This window comes from Hippoglossus stenolepis, chromosome 24, assembly GCF_022539355.2.
Source record: "Hippoglossus stenolepis isolate QCI-W04-F060 chromosome 24, HSTE1.2, whole genome shotgun sequence".
Classification (NCBI taxonomy): Eukaryota; Metazoa; Chordata; class Actinopteri; order Pleuronectiformes; family Pleuronectidae; genus Hippoglossus; species Hippoglossus stenolepis.
The window spans coordinates 7136076-7152358 of NC_061506.1; the positions used below are offsets into that span (position 1 = coordinate 7136076).

Consider the following 16283-nt stretch of genomic DNA (forward strand, 5'->3'; position numbering starts at 1 on the left):
AAGATACAAGCTTGAGGGAGGAAAGGGAGCTGACTGTCAATATAAAAAAACACAAGGAGCTTTAACATGCTGGCTTCAGAGCCGTCTTCCGTCCGGAGCGACAAAAAAGATCATAAAGCTTTAGATGTCTTGGTCCAAACTAAACGCACATGGAGCCAACTTTTCAGGGGGGGAATAAAAAGCAGAGGAATAACACAATGTAATCTTAATATCACATGACAGACTTGAGCTCCTTGTCCTTTTATTTTCAATTTCCTGATATTTTCGCCTGGAAAAACACAGAATTCGACCCGATTCCAGGCGTAGAATCACACAAACCAGAATCTTGACTCATTGTCAACACATGCTCCTTTCAAAAGACCGGCTTTCACTCACTAATCCACAACTGAGGCTTTTAAGAGACCAAATTTGGCTCGCCGTGTCTCAGTGGCTGTGCACTGAAGGGAATGTGTTTACGCTTGGTCAGGGCAGCTCGACGAATAGGACGGAACATGTGGGAAGAGACACCGTCTTGCTGACATGTCTCAAAGTCCTCACCTCTGTGACGACCTGCAGGTCGTTGAGGTAGGTCCGCTCCGTGGTCAACAGCTCCTTGGCGATGAAGTAGGCCTTGTCTGTGGGAAACTTCTGGACACAAACGGAAAGATTAGACGGATCCATCAGTCAATACATCTATTTGATAAAGAACTGTACAGACACGGTTTTGTTTCGTCAAGTTCTGCAGGTTAAGAAATTCTTAAAATAACTGACAGTAGAAAGAAAAACCTGGAACAAATTTAAGGGGGGAAGTGGGGATTGTGCTCATCATCCATTCTGCCCACCTTCCTCCTCGCCTCCTCCTCATCCTCGTTGCGGACGTATCCGGCCTCAGTGAGCAGCGGGCTGGTGAGCGGCGATAACTGCTGTCCCTCCGCAATCTGACCCGGGCCCAGGACACCGTCGCTGCCCATGCCCTGTCCATTCATCGAGCCGTTGCCGTTGACCACCAGGCGGGGACTTCCCAGCGGAGAGTCGTCTGAGCCGGGACTTCCTGTGGGGGGAAAGATAGGAAAGTGGAAAAAGGGAGGGAGATGAGGACGTGAAGAGAAAAAGAGTGAGATACGATGGCAGGAGAGGATAAGGGATGGTGTTACTGTGGATTCTATATGTACGATATAAAAGCTGAATTCACGAAATTCACTGCCACGGTGAGGAGAAGGTTTCCGCTTTTAGAAGCTCAAGATGTGAGCTTGTTCTCTGAATCACCAGCCACCACTCAGCGTGGCAGTGGATTTCATGCATCGACCATCCTACGCCATCAATCTTTAACTATGAGTCAGGACCCAGAACGAGCAGCTGTGGTGTTCCAGCAGGTCGCCACATGACAAAAATGCTACGATCCCTCGACTCAAGGCTGCGTCTACAGAGTAAAGATAGAAGGATGGAAGGAAAAAACTATTCATTTGAAGTGGCAGGTTAGTAAGAAGCTATGTTTTATTCTGAAGGCGTTGAAGCATATCAGTGCATTATAAGGGAAGGTAAAAGGACAAATGATGCAAACTCAACTTTATGCCAAATATTTGCCAATTAACAGCAATTTGTTCCGTCCAAAAAGGGAGAAGTAGCCCAGAATTTTGTATTTTAATGTCCAAACTGGCCTTATGACGAACATAAGCTGCAAATTCTCCCATTGAAAGTTGAAAAGCTATTTGAACTGCATCACGTCTTTCCATTTCCCTCATGATGAACTACAGCAGGATCTTCAACAGTTGTGATGTCTAAAATTAGAGGTTTTTTAACAGGAGCCTGGTCTGACTGTCATCTGGAAAGAAGACTAGAAACCTACTTTTCACTACAGAGCAGCTACAGAGGTTTGACTACAAGTTGTGACTTTATACTTGCCCGTACAAGAGTCCACTGTTACACACCAAACTGGATCATGGGTAAAAAAAACCATGGCAACCACTGAGTGCAGATCTGTGACGGGTGCTATAAAAGAACTTACCACCACACACAGACACAAAAACAAGACGGGTGACACAGCGAGCGAACACAAAACAAGACGTGTGGAATTCACATGTGCACGGTGACCACCAAAACAAAGCACTACTCTACAGTCTAGCTACCACGACACGAAACACGGGGAGGGGGTTCACGACTCAAGCGGGTCGGGATGGTGGTGGTATGACGGGGTTGGGGGGGGGTCGGCCCCCCTCCACAGAAAATTCCGGAGTCCCTTTTTTTTCTTCGAACATACAAGGTCGTATTTTATTGACACTAGTGCACACAATCAGTTACAGTGTTGAAAAAAAGAGCGATGGAGGGTAGAGAAAAACAAAAACAAAATAGGTTGTGCAGGAATACAGAGTGTTACAAGAGTGACAGAAACCCAGTGAGCCAGCCTCATGCCGTACAGTGTGCGTTAAAGAGGAGAAATGGATCATTTCAAACAATGCCTTTCGTTTGCACAGGGATATAAAGACTTCTTCTGGCAGGTCTGCAGCTAAACTGGCAGCAGGTTGACCTCGGCACGTCCAGTATTTATTAGGATTTCATGCTTTTAGAGATGATACGCGCCTGTCGCTCAACAAACACCGAGCTGTAGCGTGGGCATGCACCATGGGAAATCAAGTGAATACCAGACATGCAAAGTAAAGCTGCCGCCAATCTGCGAATCAGCTAAATCGTTAGAACAGCCACAAAGCTGGGTTTATCCCTCGAAAAGAAAGATATGTAAACAGAACGAAGCACAAATGTGATGCTTAAACGTTTAACATTTTAAAAGACTAATTTAAAGAATGTAGTTTGACATCTTGGGGAAATAAGCTTATAGAAAACAAAATCACAATCTATCAATGTGTTACTGTTTGTACAGTACATGAAAATTACAAAAAGCCTCCATGGAAGTGCTGCTATTCGGGGACAGGCAGTGAAAGGGAACACAAGGCGGACTCAACTCCAGTGTTCAGGTGCATGTGTGATCGTGTGTGTCCATCTTCTGACAATACTCAGACTTTCACATCTTGCAAAATCTCTCAAAGATCAATATCTGTTTTGTTTTTTTACACTTACACTTACATTAAGCTTCACTTTACTTGTGTCTGTCGCCCGTCGCCCTCTCATCATGTAATAAGAGCACTGGGGTTGAGTCGGCCCCGTTTCACACTTGTGCACAATGAGGGAAAAAAAAATGGGGCGATAAAACAAATGGTTTCTGCACATTTAAAAAAAACACAGGGAGCAGTTAATTAATCATGAGGGTTAACTGGAATAGCTCACTGCACTGAAAGCCTCTTAAAATATGCGAAACCATTTTTGAGCCCCACGACAGAAAACAGCGGGTGATTAAGTGGAAAAATAAAAAAAGCAGAACAACAGAAAAGCAGGGACTTTGCTCGCCTTGTTAACATGCAATCAGAGTAAAGAAAAGGAAAAACAGTGAGAAAACAGTGTTGTCACCCATAAAAAAACATGCTTGAAATCAACGCATTTACAAAGCATGGACATTGTGTTTCAGGAAGAAGCAGTAGCTCTGAGGAAAGAGAAGGTTTAGGGGATGAAAAAGTTCTTGTCCAAGTTTAGTCACCCCCAGTGCTTGGGAAATCAATGCAAATTCTATGTTTGCAGAATTTAGAGGGAGAAAAGTATGTATGCAAACTGTAAAGCAGAATATATAATCTAAATCCAATAGAACTTCTGTATTTCCCATGGTTCCTCCAGCTTAATGCTGATATCACTGTCGTAACCATTAACTAATTACAGTAGTAACACAATAGTTTTAATAATTGTTAAATATGTTGGCTAAAAACACTTGATATAAATTGTATTCATAATGGTAAGGCTGGAATGTTTTTTCCTTTTTTGACATTTGGGAAACTTATTTGGGAAACACAGACCTTTTATTAACGCTATCCACCTAAGAGTGTGTTTGTGTGTGTGTGTGTGTGTGTGTGAGCAGACAGCCAGCAAATGACAGTGACAGGGATATGAGCACAGCTTCAATACACAGCATCGGAACAGAAGAGAAAACAGCATCCAAAGAAAGTGAAAGATAACAGTGAGTTCTGTGGTTATTGTTGTTGTTGTTGTTGTCGTGCATGCCAAGGGCCAAGCCGAGCAAAGCGGACAGCTGGAGATGGTCACGGTGGTGGACGACAGTCAGTGTGTTCGTTCGTCGCTGACGTGCGAGTGAGTTGAAGAAAGAAAAAAGAATGATAGAAAGGAAATGACGAGTGAAACCGACAGCTGATAAAGCATCTGGAGCAGAAACGCCGAGACACGTGGAGCTTCGGTTATCATCTAAAATACAGATAATAAATGTAATCTACTCAAACTCTTGCTCTTCCACTAATACAAAAGAGAAGTACAGGAGAACTTTCTACCACAAACATCCAAATTACAGTGCAAGCTGCCCACCGGACAGACGGACGGACAATCGAATGAAAGCGTGAAAAAGTGCTCAGAAGAAAAGGCCTTCAACCGAATAAGAAGGCATTACCGACCATTAGCTACAGCACTCTGATCCCATTAGCTTACACATGAAACACGTTCTCCTACGAGTCGAGTGCGTCACTCTAAGTACAATCCATCCTCTAGCAGGAACTATAGAACTCAAATATTCTGTACACATAAAGGGAAATATCGTGGTCCGAACAATCACACTCTGCCTCTGCCTCCCCCTTCCAACTGGAATCCCTCCACGGACTCCAGCCATTTTTCTTACAGCCCTTCTATTGCACAAGACGACAGTAAAATAATTAGAATAGTTTGATTTACTGGAAATGCTACATTAGGGAACTACGAACGGGGGAAACAGCATTTTCTACAAACCGAGCCTAATAGTCTCAACAGCTTTTCAGAACGAGCTATGAAGCGTCACATTTCACCCCAAAAAACACCAAGAATTCTATTTTATCTCCCGCTTCAACATGAAAACATCTCATTTACAGAACTTGGCTAATTTCTCCTAAATGGATTAGACTGACTGGGATTACATCAGTGCTGTTAAAGGATTACAGCGATTACTTCTTCAGAAAAATGACAATTCCCTACAAAATCTATTGTTCACCTGCTCAAATGTCTACACAGTTTTTAAGTTATGGCACATTGTAAGGAAGGTTTTCCTTAAACCGTCACCTTTGCTCGTTTTGTAACTTCTCACAACTCTGGCTAAATTGCCTCAAGGCTTCTTTAATGATTATCCTTAAGACGAATAGCCAGCAAAAGTTCCAACGTGTAAAGTTTAACTGGATTGAAAATTACAAAAATCCTGGGGATTGGGAGGTTTACAAATATCGGATGAATCACAGCTACGTCGCTTTCTATTCACAGTTAAAAATACGTCCAAAACTCTAAAAATATGTTAAACCATTTGCTTAAAAAAGTGTATCACAGCAAATCTAGTGTAAAAAGGTGAACTAGAACGACTTCTATATTAATATTCAAAGATTGATGGACTGGTTTTCTGAGAGATAAGACTTAAACCAGTCGAATATCTGTAATATTCTTGATTAAGGTTTTATGATTCCTACATAAACAGGATTATATTTGTTTTGCATAATAATGGATGATTCGAGGCTCAGCTACTTCTTATACGAATCCGTCTCAGCAGCTAAAAACCCGGCCGCCGATATCTTCCTCATTAAAGCGGTAACATCCTCCCTCCTCTCCCTCCCCATCCACCCCCTCCTCAAGCTGCAGACTCCCGAAGGAGAACTTGCTGCGAGGCAGCGGCGACGAGTGTGCCACATTTGAGTTAACCGAATTCAGGGAGCTGACGGCGGCCGGGTTGCCGTACATTAGCGGCTGGCTGTACGCACTGCTGCCAGTGTCCGACTCTGTGTCGCTTGTGTCGGTGCCGCTGCTGGTGGAGCCGTCAATCATCTGTACCGGTTGGTTTAGATTTTTGTGGTTGTTTGTGGGTTTTCCCTGGCGACCAAACAACCGCTGCGGCGTGCTGGATCGCGCCTGACCCGGCACCACAAGGTTACCCGTGTGGTTGCCGTTAGTTACGATCATCCTACGCTCCATCGGGGCAGAGCAAGGGGCTTGGGCGTGCAGCCCGGGGCGATGAGGGTCCCGGTGGTGCATGGGAGTAGACGTCAGCTGGCTAAGAATGAATGGATCAGTATCAGAGCGATTTCTCATGTTGTTGTTGCTATAGTGTTTGGACAAATGTAGCGGTGTGCGGTTTGAGGTTATTGGGGAGTAGCTGCCGTAGTGGTTCGGTGGTTGGGACGACGGCGGGACAGTGGGGGCTTCCATGGTAACCGTGCCGGGTAGTTTACTGAAAAGATGGCCGCCGTCGTCCCATCGCGTACCTGAGCGCGGCTGACTGTTGTGACCGTTGTGGCCGTTTGTCATCTCGGCGTGACTGAGCGAGTTGGTGCGGTGGTGGAAGCTGCTGATCACCGGGCTGGAGCACTGACTGCGAGTGCCAGACCCTAAAGGTCGACCTAACCCTCGCTTGTCTCGACCCTGAAAGATCTCATCCAACAAGGTGCTGTGCAGCGGAAGACGGCCGTGAAACGAACCCCCATTGGACAAGATGTCATCTGTTTGCCCATGACTCAGATTTAACTTGTTCGACACAGGAGACTGATCTACATGACTTCTGTTACCCAGCATACCCTGCGGCTGCGGCTGCTGCTGCATCAGCCCCTGGTGATTGGTGTGGTAGAACCCATTCACAACCCCAAACAAACTCCCAGCTTGCCCCTCATTACGACCGCTACCACCGCGCTTATTATTATACACCGCAGGCTCATCCTCATTGCTGTCATTTGCATTGCTGTGGCCCCTGGGGGCCCTGTTGTTCTTTGTCACATCACATTCACTGTCTATATCGCTGCAGTCTATGTAAGGTATAGAGGAGCTGCTGCCTTTGTTTGTCCTGCAGGATGGACCTGGGTTGAGGAGGTGCTGGTCCGGCGCTGATCCCGTGCTGCCGTGGTTCCGTCTGGACTGAATCGGGTCCGAGCCAGGAGCCACCGGTATATCTTGGAAACCGTTGGCGGAGGCCACAACCGGCGGCGGCTCCTCAGAACCGTTCGTCTCAGCTCGATGGCTCAACCTGGCTGAGTCAGGCTGGTCTGCTAACGCGACGGACATGGCACTCTGCAAATAAGAAAAGAATAGGAAGAGAATATAAGATAATGAGAAGAAACTTTCCAAGGTAAATAAAGGTTAAAGACATACTAAATTGTGCGTTACCTCTTTTGGCACTTGTAATCTGAAGGACGAAGACAGAGGGGACATGCCGCTGTGGGACAGAACCTTACTGTGCTTCCTGAAAACAGCAGAGGAGAAAGATGAGGTCAAATCATCAGCAAACTGCTACAGCAATAAACTGCTGTGGATTAGTTGCGACGTGATGGATGCTGGGTAGAGAGGACCTGTCTCTAATGAAGGAGGGAGATTCACCTTTCAAATGGAACTTTCTTGAGCTCCGAGTCTTTCACGTAATCGATGACCTGCTTCTGAGTTCTACCACTGCAGGAACAAAGCGGCTGATGAGAAACAAATTAAAGACAAAAGCAAACAAAGAGCCGTCACATCTCCAGCCTCTCCTGACCTGAAGCGGAATGAGGACCCTCTGGTGAAGAGGATGGGCTTGGCTTTGGCCTTGGGCTCCTCGAAGAGCCTGAAGAAGGCGTGATACTCGACGCTGATCTTCCAGAAGATCTTACAACAGTCCCTGCTGGCCATGGCGAACTCCAGCGTGTCGTGGTGTGCGCTCTGCTGGAGGACGCACAGGCAGATGTGAGCATGAAAGCGAGACAGGACAGAGGTCTAGATGACCACGTGATAATATAAGTAAAGAAAAGAAGGACGAGAGAAGAAGGGGGAAGACAGAAAAATGAAGGATTGTAAGAAAGTCATATAGACTTACAGCGGGGTCGGCTCGCAGCTTAATTAGGAACCTTTTGCGTTTGAAGCTCAGCTTGCGAATCTTAGACCAGTTGAAGGCGTTGATCTTGGTGTAGCCCTAAAATAAAGGAGAGGATATTATGAGAAGCTGGTTAATACTCACCATCTGTTATCTTACAGGGAAAAAAGATAAAAGGAAGGACTTCAAATGCAAAAATCACCTTTTCTTCTGTATGGATTTTTCATTTACCCCTAAAAACACACAGTTTCAGCTTGACTCAATAAAAAAAACCTCTTGGTATAACAATAAAATATTCTCAGTGCCGTTCTCCATTCTTCGTCCCTGCTCAGCTGGGTGTAGTCTTGCCACAAAACCTCAAGGATAAATTAACTATGCTGTGTCATATCAGCAAAAAATGTCAAGATCCAAACACTCTGTGAAAAGAACGAGTGCAGACTTTTTAACAAAATTCGGGTCAGAGTGGTTAGAAGAGGGTGGATCTTCTCTTTGGGTCCGAACGTATTGCAGGAAGGTGTAAGAAAGTCTTTGAAACCAGGTGTGGCCTCCATTAAACCAGGACATGCTGACTGCAACTTCTACATTCTGCTATTTGCTGTGTCCTTGTCTCAGTTTGTGTTTCTGTATTCACTCAGGAAAACATCCAAGATACTGCTAAATAATATATCTCCCTTTTTTTGGAAGGAACTATTTCAGGAATTTACGTCAAGCTGAGATTTACAGTTGTCTGCTTGTCCCTGCAACAACTTCAAACTATTTTAGGATTTCAGGCAGGTTGCTGAACCAGAGTTTGTGCCACAAGAGAAATCTAGAAGTAAAACCCTTCAAACTAAAATATTCTCGTGGATTTTAGTAACTGAAACACATTTCTCTGTAAGTTGGAGTAGGTTGCGTTATAAATATGTTCTATACTTGATACTCAGCTAAGAATCTGTTGTACCTGGAAGACCAGCACCCCGGTGTGTGCCACCGACAGGTTGAGCTTCGATCCCTCTCTGTCCTTGGCTGGGTGCAGACGAACGCCGTACATTTCCAACCGCCGGGCGATTTCCAGCAGCTGGTAGTCCGATTCTGCAGGAGTCTGCCCGCTAAGGAGGAGAGCGATCTATCAGTTCAGTAATTATCCATCAATCAATCAGCATCTTATGTGACTCTTTCTAAAGTGTCCTGACACCTTCTTCTCATCTGTTGATTTGAAGATTAAGTGTCTCCACATGCTTAACTCTCTGAGAGCACTGGGGACTGTTGCTGCCATGATTTGACAGCTCATCAATATCCTTCACCACATGGTCATGTGTCATTGTTTCAACTGTATCTGCCAGATTTGAGAGGGGAACCATTCCAAGTTTCAATTCCAGCTGGTTACCAAAAGTAGAAAGTCTTGAAATACACCACAGGATCAGATGTCAGTGCCCGGAAAGAAATCTGCCACAATACAAGTCAAAAAAATCTGAAAATAGCTTCCTGTTTCCTGTATAAGCTGCTGAATTGGCCACTTCCTTCCTGCGCCGTCGGGGGGGTGCTGAGGGACTTGAGGAGAGAAGGGGAAGGAGAGAGGGAGCCCAGAGAGACGAGGGGAAAGGGTGTGCACTGTGAAGAGTGTGACCGTGACAAAAAATAATCAACAAGTCTGAGATTATCTGCAGTTGAGGACGGGCTGAAGGGGAATTTATATTTCTGGAAAACAGGAAAATGCATTTGTCATTGGTGTGTGTGTGTGTGTGTGTGTGTGTGTGTGTGTGTGTGTGTGTGTGTGTGTGTGTGTGTGTGTGTGTCCCAAGGGCACAGAGGCAGGGCCAAGTAGTTTGTTTGTAGATAGCCACCTCTGCGGGGGAGAGATTAAAAGTGTGTGTGTTTGTGTCCACATGAGTGTGGGCGTGTGTGAGCAGTTGTGGTTTAAGAGATAAACATCTCTGCGGGAGAGAGAGGTATAGGTTGGGTGTAATTGTTTAATGTGTGCGTGTGTGTAGAAAACAACGTCTCCTGACAGCTACAATCTCAGCGACACCAGGAAACCCCAGTCAGACTAAAGCTCAGCTAAGTATTGTTTTCTAAGAAGGGATAATCTTGACCTGCTATTTCAGGTAAACACTGCTGCTCCTGTAACTGTTGAAATGACCTCAATTCTTATTTAATGCCTGCTATTAAAGCTGTGCAGAACACGTGTATCATTATTGGACACTTTTCCTTATATTTAGAACATTAATAAACAAAAAATAGATACTATGTCTATAATCAAATCACCATAATCTTCTTTTATAAGACATTTTATGGACAAGAGCAGCCCTCGTGACTGTATACACACTTAACATTTTACACGGAAATCCTTAACTTGTTCTAATCTGAAAACACAGCAGCTTGGGCCCTTCTCTGAACTGTGCATGCAACAACTCACACATGCTTGCGGTGGCAGTCGGTGATCTTGTCTCTGATGGCGTCCTGGTCGGGCAGGTACTTATTGTGGAGGAGATGCTGCCAGCTCTGGGTCTCATCGAAGTCTCCGATCTCCGCTGATGGAGGAGAAGAGAGAGGGGGGGAAGGGGAGAGAGTTGGCGGACGGGTGAGTATTCAATATTTATTTGGAGTAAAAAAGAAGAGGAGAAATGAAGGTGAGAGAGTAAGTGTGTGGCTAGAAGAAGAACAGATAAAGATCATTTAATTATGTTTTATGATTTATTATCATTATCTGTTTTGCTCGTTTTAATCTTGTATATACTCCATCTCAATCTAATCCACTGTACATGCAGTGTGCTGATGCCTGCCTCCATCTGTTCAATAACAACCACTCGTACTGTACCACCCGCAGGTGCACACACACATGCCAGCACTGACGGTTACCACGGCAACCCAGTGATATCCTTCAAGCATGGCGTGCCGCAGCGAGCACCGAGACCCATAAATTCTATCTCCTCCACACACTGAATAACAACGTTCGCTGGAGGTGAACACTGATAGAAACAGCTCCCACACAGTGTTTACTTCTTTCAAACATCACGTTTAATGTTACTAGTTTTCCATGTAGGGGAATATTAATAATTTATGTTATGGATAAGCACTGAGGAATAAAGACAAAGAGGCAGGAGGGCGACATTTCGATCGCGGTACCATGCTGGCAAGCATCTGTCCTGCTGGAGCGAGCCGAGACCCTCTTCTCATTAGTGTCATCGTAACTGTTAAACACTGTGAGAGGCAGCTTTGTGTTTATATGATGCTCTTTTTATTTATCCAGTACACGCATGGGGAGAGCTGCTTGAATATCCCAATAACTGAATATTTGCCGGGATATTTTAATATTAGCAGATTTTATCGTCCCTGGGACATTAAAAGGGACGATTGCCACATAATATTTAGAACCTGATGCACGAAAGGAAGTAGTGATGCATCCTCAGGTTGATACCTTGATCTCATTTGTTCCACTGTAATAATTTTAAAGGTGCTTTGTAAATAAACATTTACTTGACTCGATTCTTCATTTCATCATGTCTAGCTGTATTAAAATAAAGTGGCAAGAAATCAAGTTCAATTTGATCGTATGTGTCGTGTAAACCGACATATGGTGCGTGTTGTGAAAAACATGTCACACTGCCAATGTGGCACCTGCATGTGCTGCACTTACACTGAATGATGTGGGAGACCATGAGGGCGGCGCTGGTGTCGTTGCAGATGAGGCGACCGCAGGCGAGGTCGCGTTTAATCTGCAGGGCGAACAGATACCTGGAGAAAAGAAAAACGGAGGTAGAGAGGACAAAGAGGAGAGTGTGAGAGGAAAGTAGAAAGGGAAAAGGCACAGACAGAGAGGTCAATGCACACTCTGTAAACTTAACAGCTTACATTGTTAAAAGCAATTCCATTACCTTGACATTTATAACCACACACTGCTGATATATTGCATCTCCTGGCAACAAACTGTTCCCTAATTGAGAAAATGCTCCTTTTCTGTTAATAATTACAGAGTCTGCTTCTTATTGCAGGATCTGGAGCTCATGAGCAGAGTCACGCACTGCACGTCCATGTACGTGTTGCCAGGTCATGACGCCGCACTTACCGAGAAACAGCAGAGGCAGCGTCATAAAGCAGAGAGCGGTGCGTAGGTGGTGTGAAGAAAGCTTAGCTCAAAACCCATTGATAATAAAACCCTGACTCAACACACACGCCCACGTAAAGTCTCAATTTTACTAACGCATATTGAGATTTCAGTGTGTTGCTGCATATTTTTAGGAAAACGACAGAAGAGAAAAAATTCACCAGAGCTAATTTAACATTTCTCCCACATGGGCCCTTTAAACCTCGAACTAGACTGCACGAGGACGACAGCGCCCGCCTGAGGTTCAAATTCACAATGCATCCATGAGCATGTGATCAATGGACCAGGGCGGCTTTTTATGCAATATCCTTTTTATAAGTGTGTCATTACCTCAATGATAAAGTTAATGAGGCTTCGGCGAGAGTCTATATCGTTTTATTTCCGCCCTGAGAGGAAGAACAGCAGGGGCTTTTACTGTGTAGGGACGGCAGGCCAATTTAGAGTGAAATGTCTATTATGGAGAATGCAACTACAGCGACAACATACAGTATAAGAACATTACACCTACACTAACAGTGATTGGCCAGTGTTGTGTCACAGTTAGGGCGGCTGTGGCTCAGGAGATCACTGGTTCAATCCCCAATAAGTCTAGATAAGGACTTTATAAATGCAGCCCATTTACCAGGGTTCCATTTTAATAAAAAGCCAATGACATGTATCCCAAAACAAATCTTTCCTCCATCCGCCTGTTTCCATGTTTGGTCTGCATGTTGACACACTGACAGCAGTTTAACACTGTGACAGCAAAACAAAGAGAGTGGGCCCACTTCCTGTTTAATGCTGGAGTCAGCTGGCACACTACAGGACAATAAAGTGTCCAGATGAGAGGCAGCATTTCAAAGTATTCTGTTGTTAAACTGCACACAGCCAGAGGAGGACATGATGAAGTTTGAGACATTCTTGAGGTCACTTGCTGCTCTTCATCTAAAAGCTTCTTCTTATTCCATTATATTACAAACTGTGATTTAAATTAGACATTTATCTTCAAATAAACTCATGAAGAACAAATGTGAAAGCCACTGGAACAAGAAATATACACTCCTGTCAGTTTCTTGTCCATATCACCCATTTCCTTCCAAACAAAGTCAGCTGACAAACATATGAAATCGATGCTCTGACACAGGGAGGCTGATATTACACAATTAAACTACACACAGTAACACTGGATTACGTGCTGTGAATCCTGTCTGTGTGTGTGTGTGTGAAGGAAAGGCTAAGATGTGACTCAAGGATTACAACTTGAAATGTCCCCTCTCAGACAAGAGCTAACACTTCCTGCTTTCCTCTTGAGTGGAGTAAATCCAGCTGGGCAGGTCGTGGCAAGCGCTGCACCATGGGAAGATGCGGAAGGTGGAATCATTCTCGTATTTTGGTTGTTTTCGGGTATCGGCGTTGTGTTGCTGAAACCCTGAATTTAGTTAGACGGACGCAAACGGCGCAGTCAACTCTTTTAAAAAAGGGCAGGCGAGATGGCCGCTGATAGTTTACCCACAATAGATGGAATGTGAACATTTCTCCTACATAATCTAATCTTTGGATGCTTCTCCAGTTTCTGCTGGCTGTCTTAGATTAGTTAAAATGAGAATATGTCTCCCAGAGTAAAAGACTTCAATCCTTTGCAGTAAGACCGCCTGTTTCCCAAAAGCAGCCGAGCATGCTTTCAGCTATTTTGGAACAACAAATGTTTTTATGAGCCTGGTTCCAAGACGACAGACTAAAATGTCTTGTTTGGGTCCAGAAAAAGGAAGAATAACCTTGTTAGACGTTGTGGTATGTGGATATAAATGTGTTGTAAATGTTAAGTGGCAACTAAAAATACAAAACAAAATCCAAACATGTTGTAGAAGGGCCACAGATACAGCTATAAACTGTATATGGTGTTTAAAAATCCCCCTGGAGGGCTGGAAACCCTCCTCTTCAGAAAGGTGGGGTTTTCTGCAACGTGGAGACCTACCGAGTCAGCTCCTCCATGAGCTGTGTGTGGTCAGGAGGGAAGAACTTCACCACGAAACGGAGGATGGTGTTTTTAGGCCCTGAGGGAGGGAAATAACGGGATATGGGTGAGAACCGAGGGGCGGGGGGAGGGTAAGTACAGATTCAGAAGAAGAGGCAGACAAAACTGTTGTGTCATACATTCCCCTGTTATCCTATCCAGTGTCTGATTTTAAAAGATTTGAGTCTTTGTGTATGAAACATTTACTAAATTACCCTCAAAATTCAAGGGCCAAGATCTAACTTCTCATTTTCTAACACTTTAAATGTCATAATTACACTCGTGGTCATTTCTGAGCATCTGTGAGCTACTTACGTCTGATCTGTTTCAGCGTCGGCTTCAGCAGGTCCAGCCACACCTGTGGACGACAGAGACCGACTTTACCATCATAATAGTGTCTCATGACATTCTCTTACTGCAATGCAGCTGAAAAAGGTTTATTTAAATAAGTCATTCAGGAGCTAAATAAAACTCTGGATCTAGTGAATTTGAATGGGGTTTCATAAGGGGACTATAAAATAAACAGAAACTATGAACCAAATAATCTATATCTTATATTGGGCTTTCTATAAATATTAAAACACACTGTTGCAATAAATGCAACAGCAGCTCCTTATGATGCATAATGGAAGAGTCATAATATCAATACTGTCAGAACATGAACATGATGCTCCTTGTAATGGCTTTTGACATATAGTGCAGTATATTTTCAATCTGGGTAATTTATTACACCTGTAAAATTCCCCACTAGCTAACATAAAAAAGATAAACACTTCGCAGGGTGTGTAGCTTTGTGCACTTGTGTGTGCGTGTACTGACAATGTCGTCGTAATTTCTTCAGTATTACATCTTTTGTGGTCCACTTCAAAACCGCCTCAAGCCCGAGACACAGAAATGCACAGTGGGTACTTGTAGCCGAGCATATTGAAGCGTTTGTATGTGCATATTGATACATGAATGGGGCAGGCTATGAATGTTGTCCTCCAGCTATGGGTTCCTTTATTACGCAGAGACAACAACAAACTGCAGACGCGGCCCCAGGCATCTACAACCAGCTGCTTCTTTCATGAAACACGTAGAAAGTCCAGGTGAAAGCCGCGACGTCTTAAATCCCCAGAGGAGGATAAACGAAAAGAGACTCTCCCCTGCAGAGTCCCTGTGTGGCGCACTGAGCTCCTCCATTACATTACGTGGGACTAATCACAACCTTCGCGTGAAGCGGAGTGTGCACCCATGTCATTTAGGCTAAAGTTAACTTGTGGGAAAGGGAGAAGGAAACGTTGCTGAGATCCTCCCGACCACATGGAGGAGAGAAAATCCTCTGCGTGTGCTGTGCAAACATCCTGGATGCTAAATCTAGATCTGTGCAAGTCACAGGGTTTTAAATGCATCATTGAAATGTTATTGGAATAGGCTCCTTTCACAAATACAGCACTAAAAAGAGTGAAGACAGATGATGTTTGTTGTACTTTTGTGCAAAATGTTAAGTCGGAATATTTAAGAAAAGGGTTGAAAATGTATTCAGCAAAAATACCGTCATCTTGCGCTGGTCCTGGTACTCCAGTCCGAAGTAGTCCCCCTCCGTCAGGTTGAGGTGGACACAAGCCAGGTCGAACAGCACTTTGCCAGGAGAACGTTGCTGGAGGAGAGGAAGAGAGGTGGAGAAAGACTAAATTAAATTAAGATGAAAGCGGAGGATAGAGGAATTAAAGCAGACGCCACATTGTCACACAGCATCTCATCAGTGGGAGAGCTGATAGTGGAGTATTTTTGAACTGACTTTACCAAATTAGTTTCCTCAGTGAAAGGAGACGCGTATATAAATAAATGAAAAATCCTGATGCCATGTTTTCTAATTCTGCTGACCTTTGACCCTATGTGAGGTCGAGGCTTCAGGTTTGGGTCTTATGAGTAGCTGGAGGCCCAGGCTCAGCTGGGAGTCTCCAGAAACAATCACAACGCCCCAGGAAAGAGCACATGTGTGCTTCAAAACACTTGTATCATCTGTGTTCTGTTAAATGACGTCGCTCTACCCAGTGCTGGTATGTTAGCATGTTAACCATAGTTCTTTCTGGAGTCGTTCAGCAGACTAAATGTGGGACCAAACGAGACCCAGACATGGAAGCGAACCCAAAATTAGCACAGAGCAATTTTCTCCGAGGCGGTTCCAGCGAAACGGTGCCACCCTGTCAGTCCGTGGAGCGTCTGAGGAGATACACCGTGCTATTACATTCAGCGAGTCTGATTAGGCTCCAGTGGAGGTCTGTTATGAGTAGCTATTAAGACACGCATTCCTGCCGCTGACAGGCACATACAGGCAAAAACACAGATCCGAGATT

General features: G+C 44.4%; 1 protein-coding gene across 3 annotated transcripts in view; it reads right to left on the reverse strand.

Moving 5' to 3' along the window:
- The window catches only part of LOC118103442 (FERM, ARHGEF and pleckstrin domain-containing protein 1), a 51855-nt gene that overhangs the window by 8277 nt on the left and 27295 nt on the right, over positions 1-16283 (reverse strand). The window contains exons 3-15 of one of the 3 annotated variants that reach the window (XM_047339123.1): positions 15479-15583; positions 14260-14302; positions 13906-13984; positions 11484-11581; positions 10263-10377; positions 8808-8955; positions 7871-7966; positions 7553-7716; positions 7402-7470; positions 7192-7267; positions 6885-7095; positions 822-1030; positions 538-627 (exon numbers count right to left, since the gene is read on the reverse strand). In XM_047339123.1, coding sequence (XP_047195079.1) covers positions 538-627; positions 822-1030; positions 6885-7095; positions 7192-7267; positions 7402-7470; positions 7553-7716; positions 7871-7966; positions 8808-8955; positions 10263-10377; positions 11484-11581; positions 13906-13984; positions 14260-14302; positions 15479-15583 — 1503 coding nt within the window. Of the gene's footprint in view, positions 1-537; positions 628-821; positions 1031-6884; positions 7096-7191; positions 7268-7401; positions 7471-7552; positions 7720-7870; positions 7967-8807; positions 8956-10262; positions 10378-11483; positions 11582-13905; positions 13985-14259; positions 14303-15478; positions 15584-16283 lie in introns of all 3 variants that reach the window. The other 2 variants (XM_047339124.1, XM_035150409.2) reach the window with 2 other exon arrangements.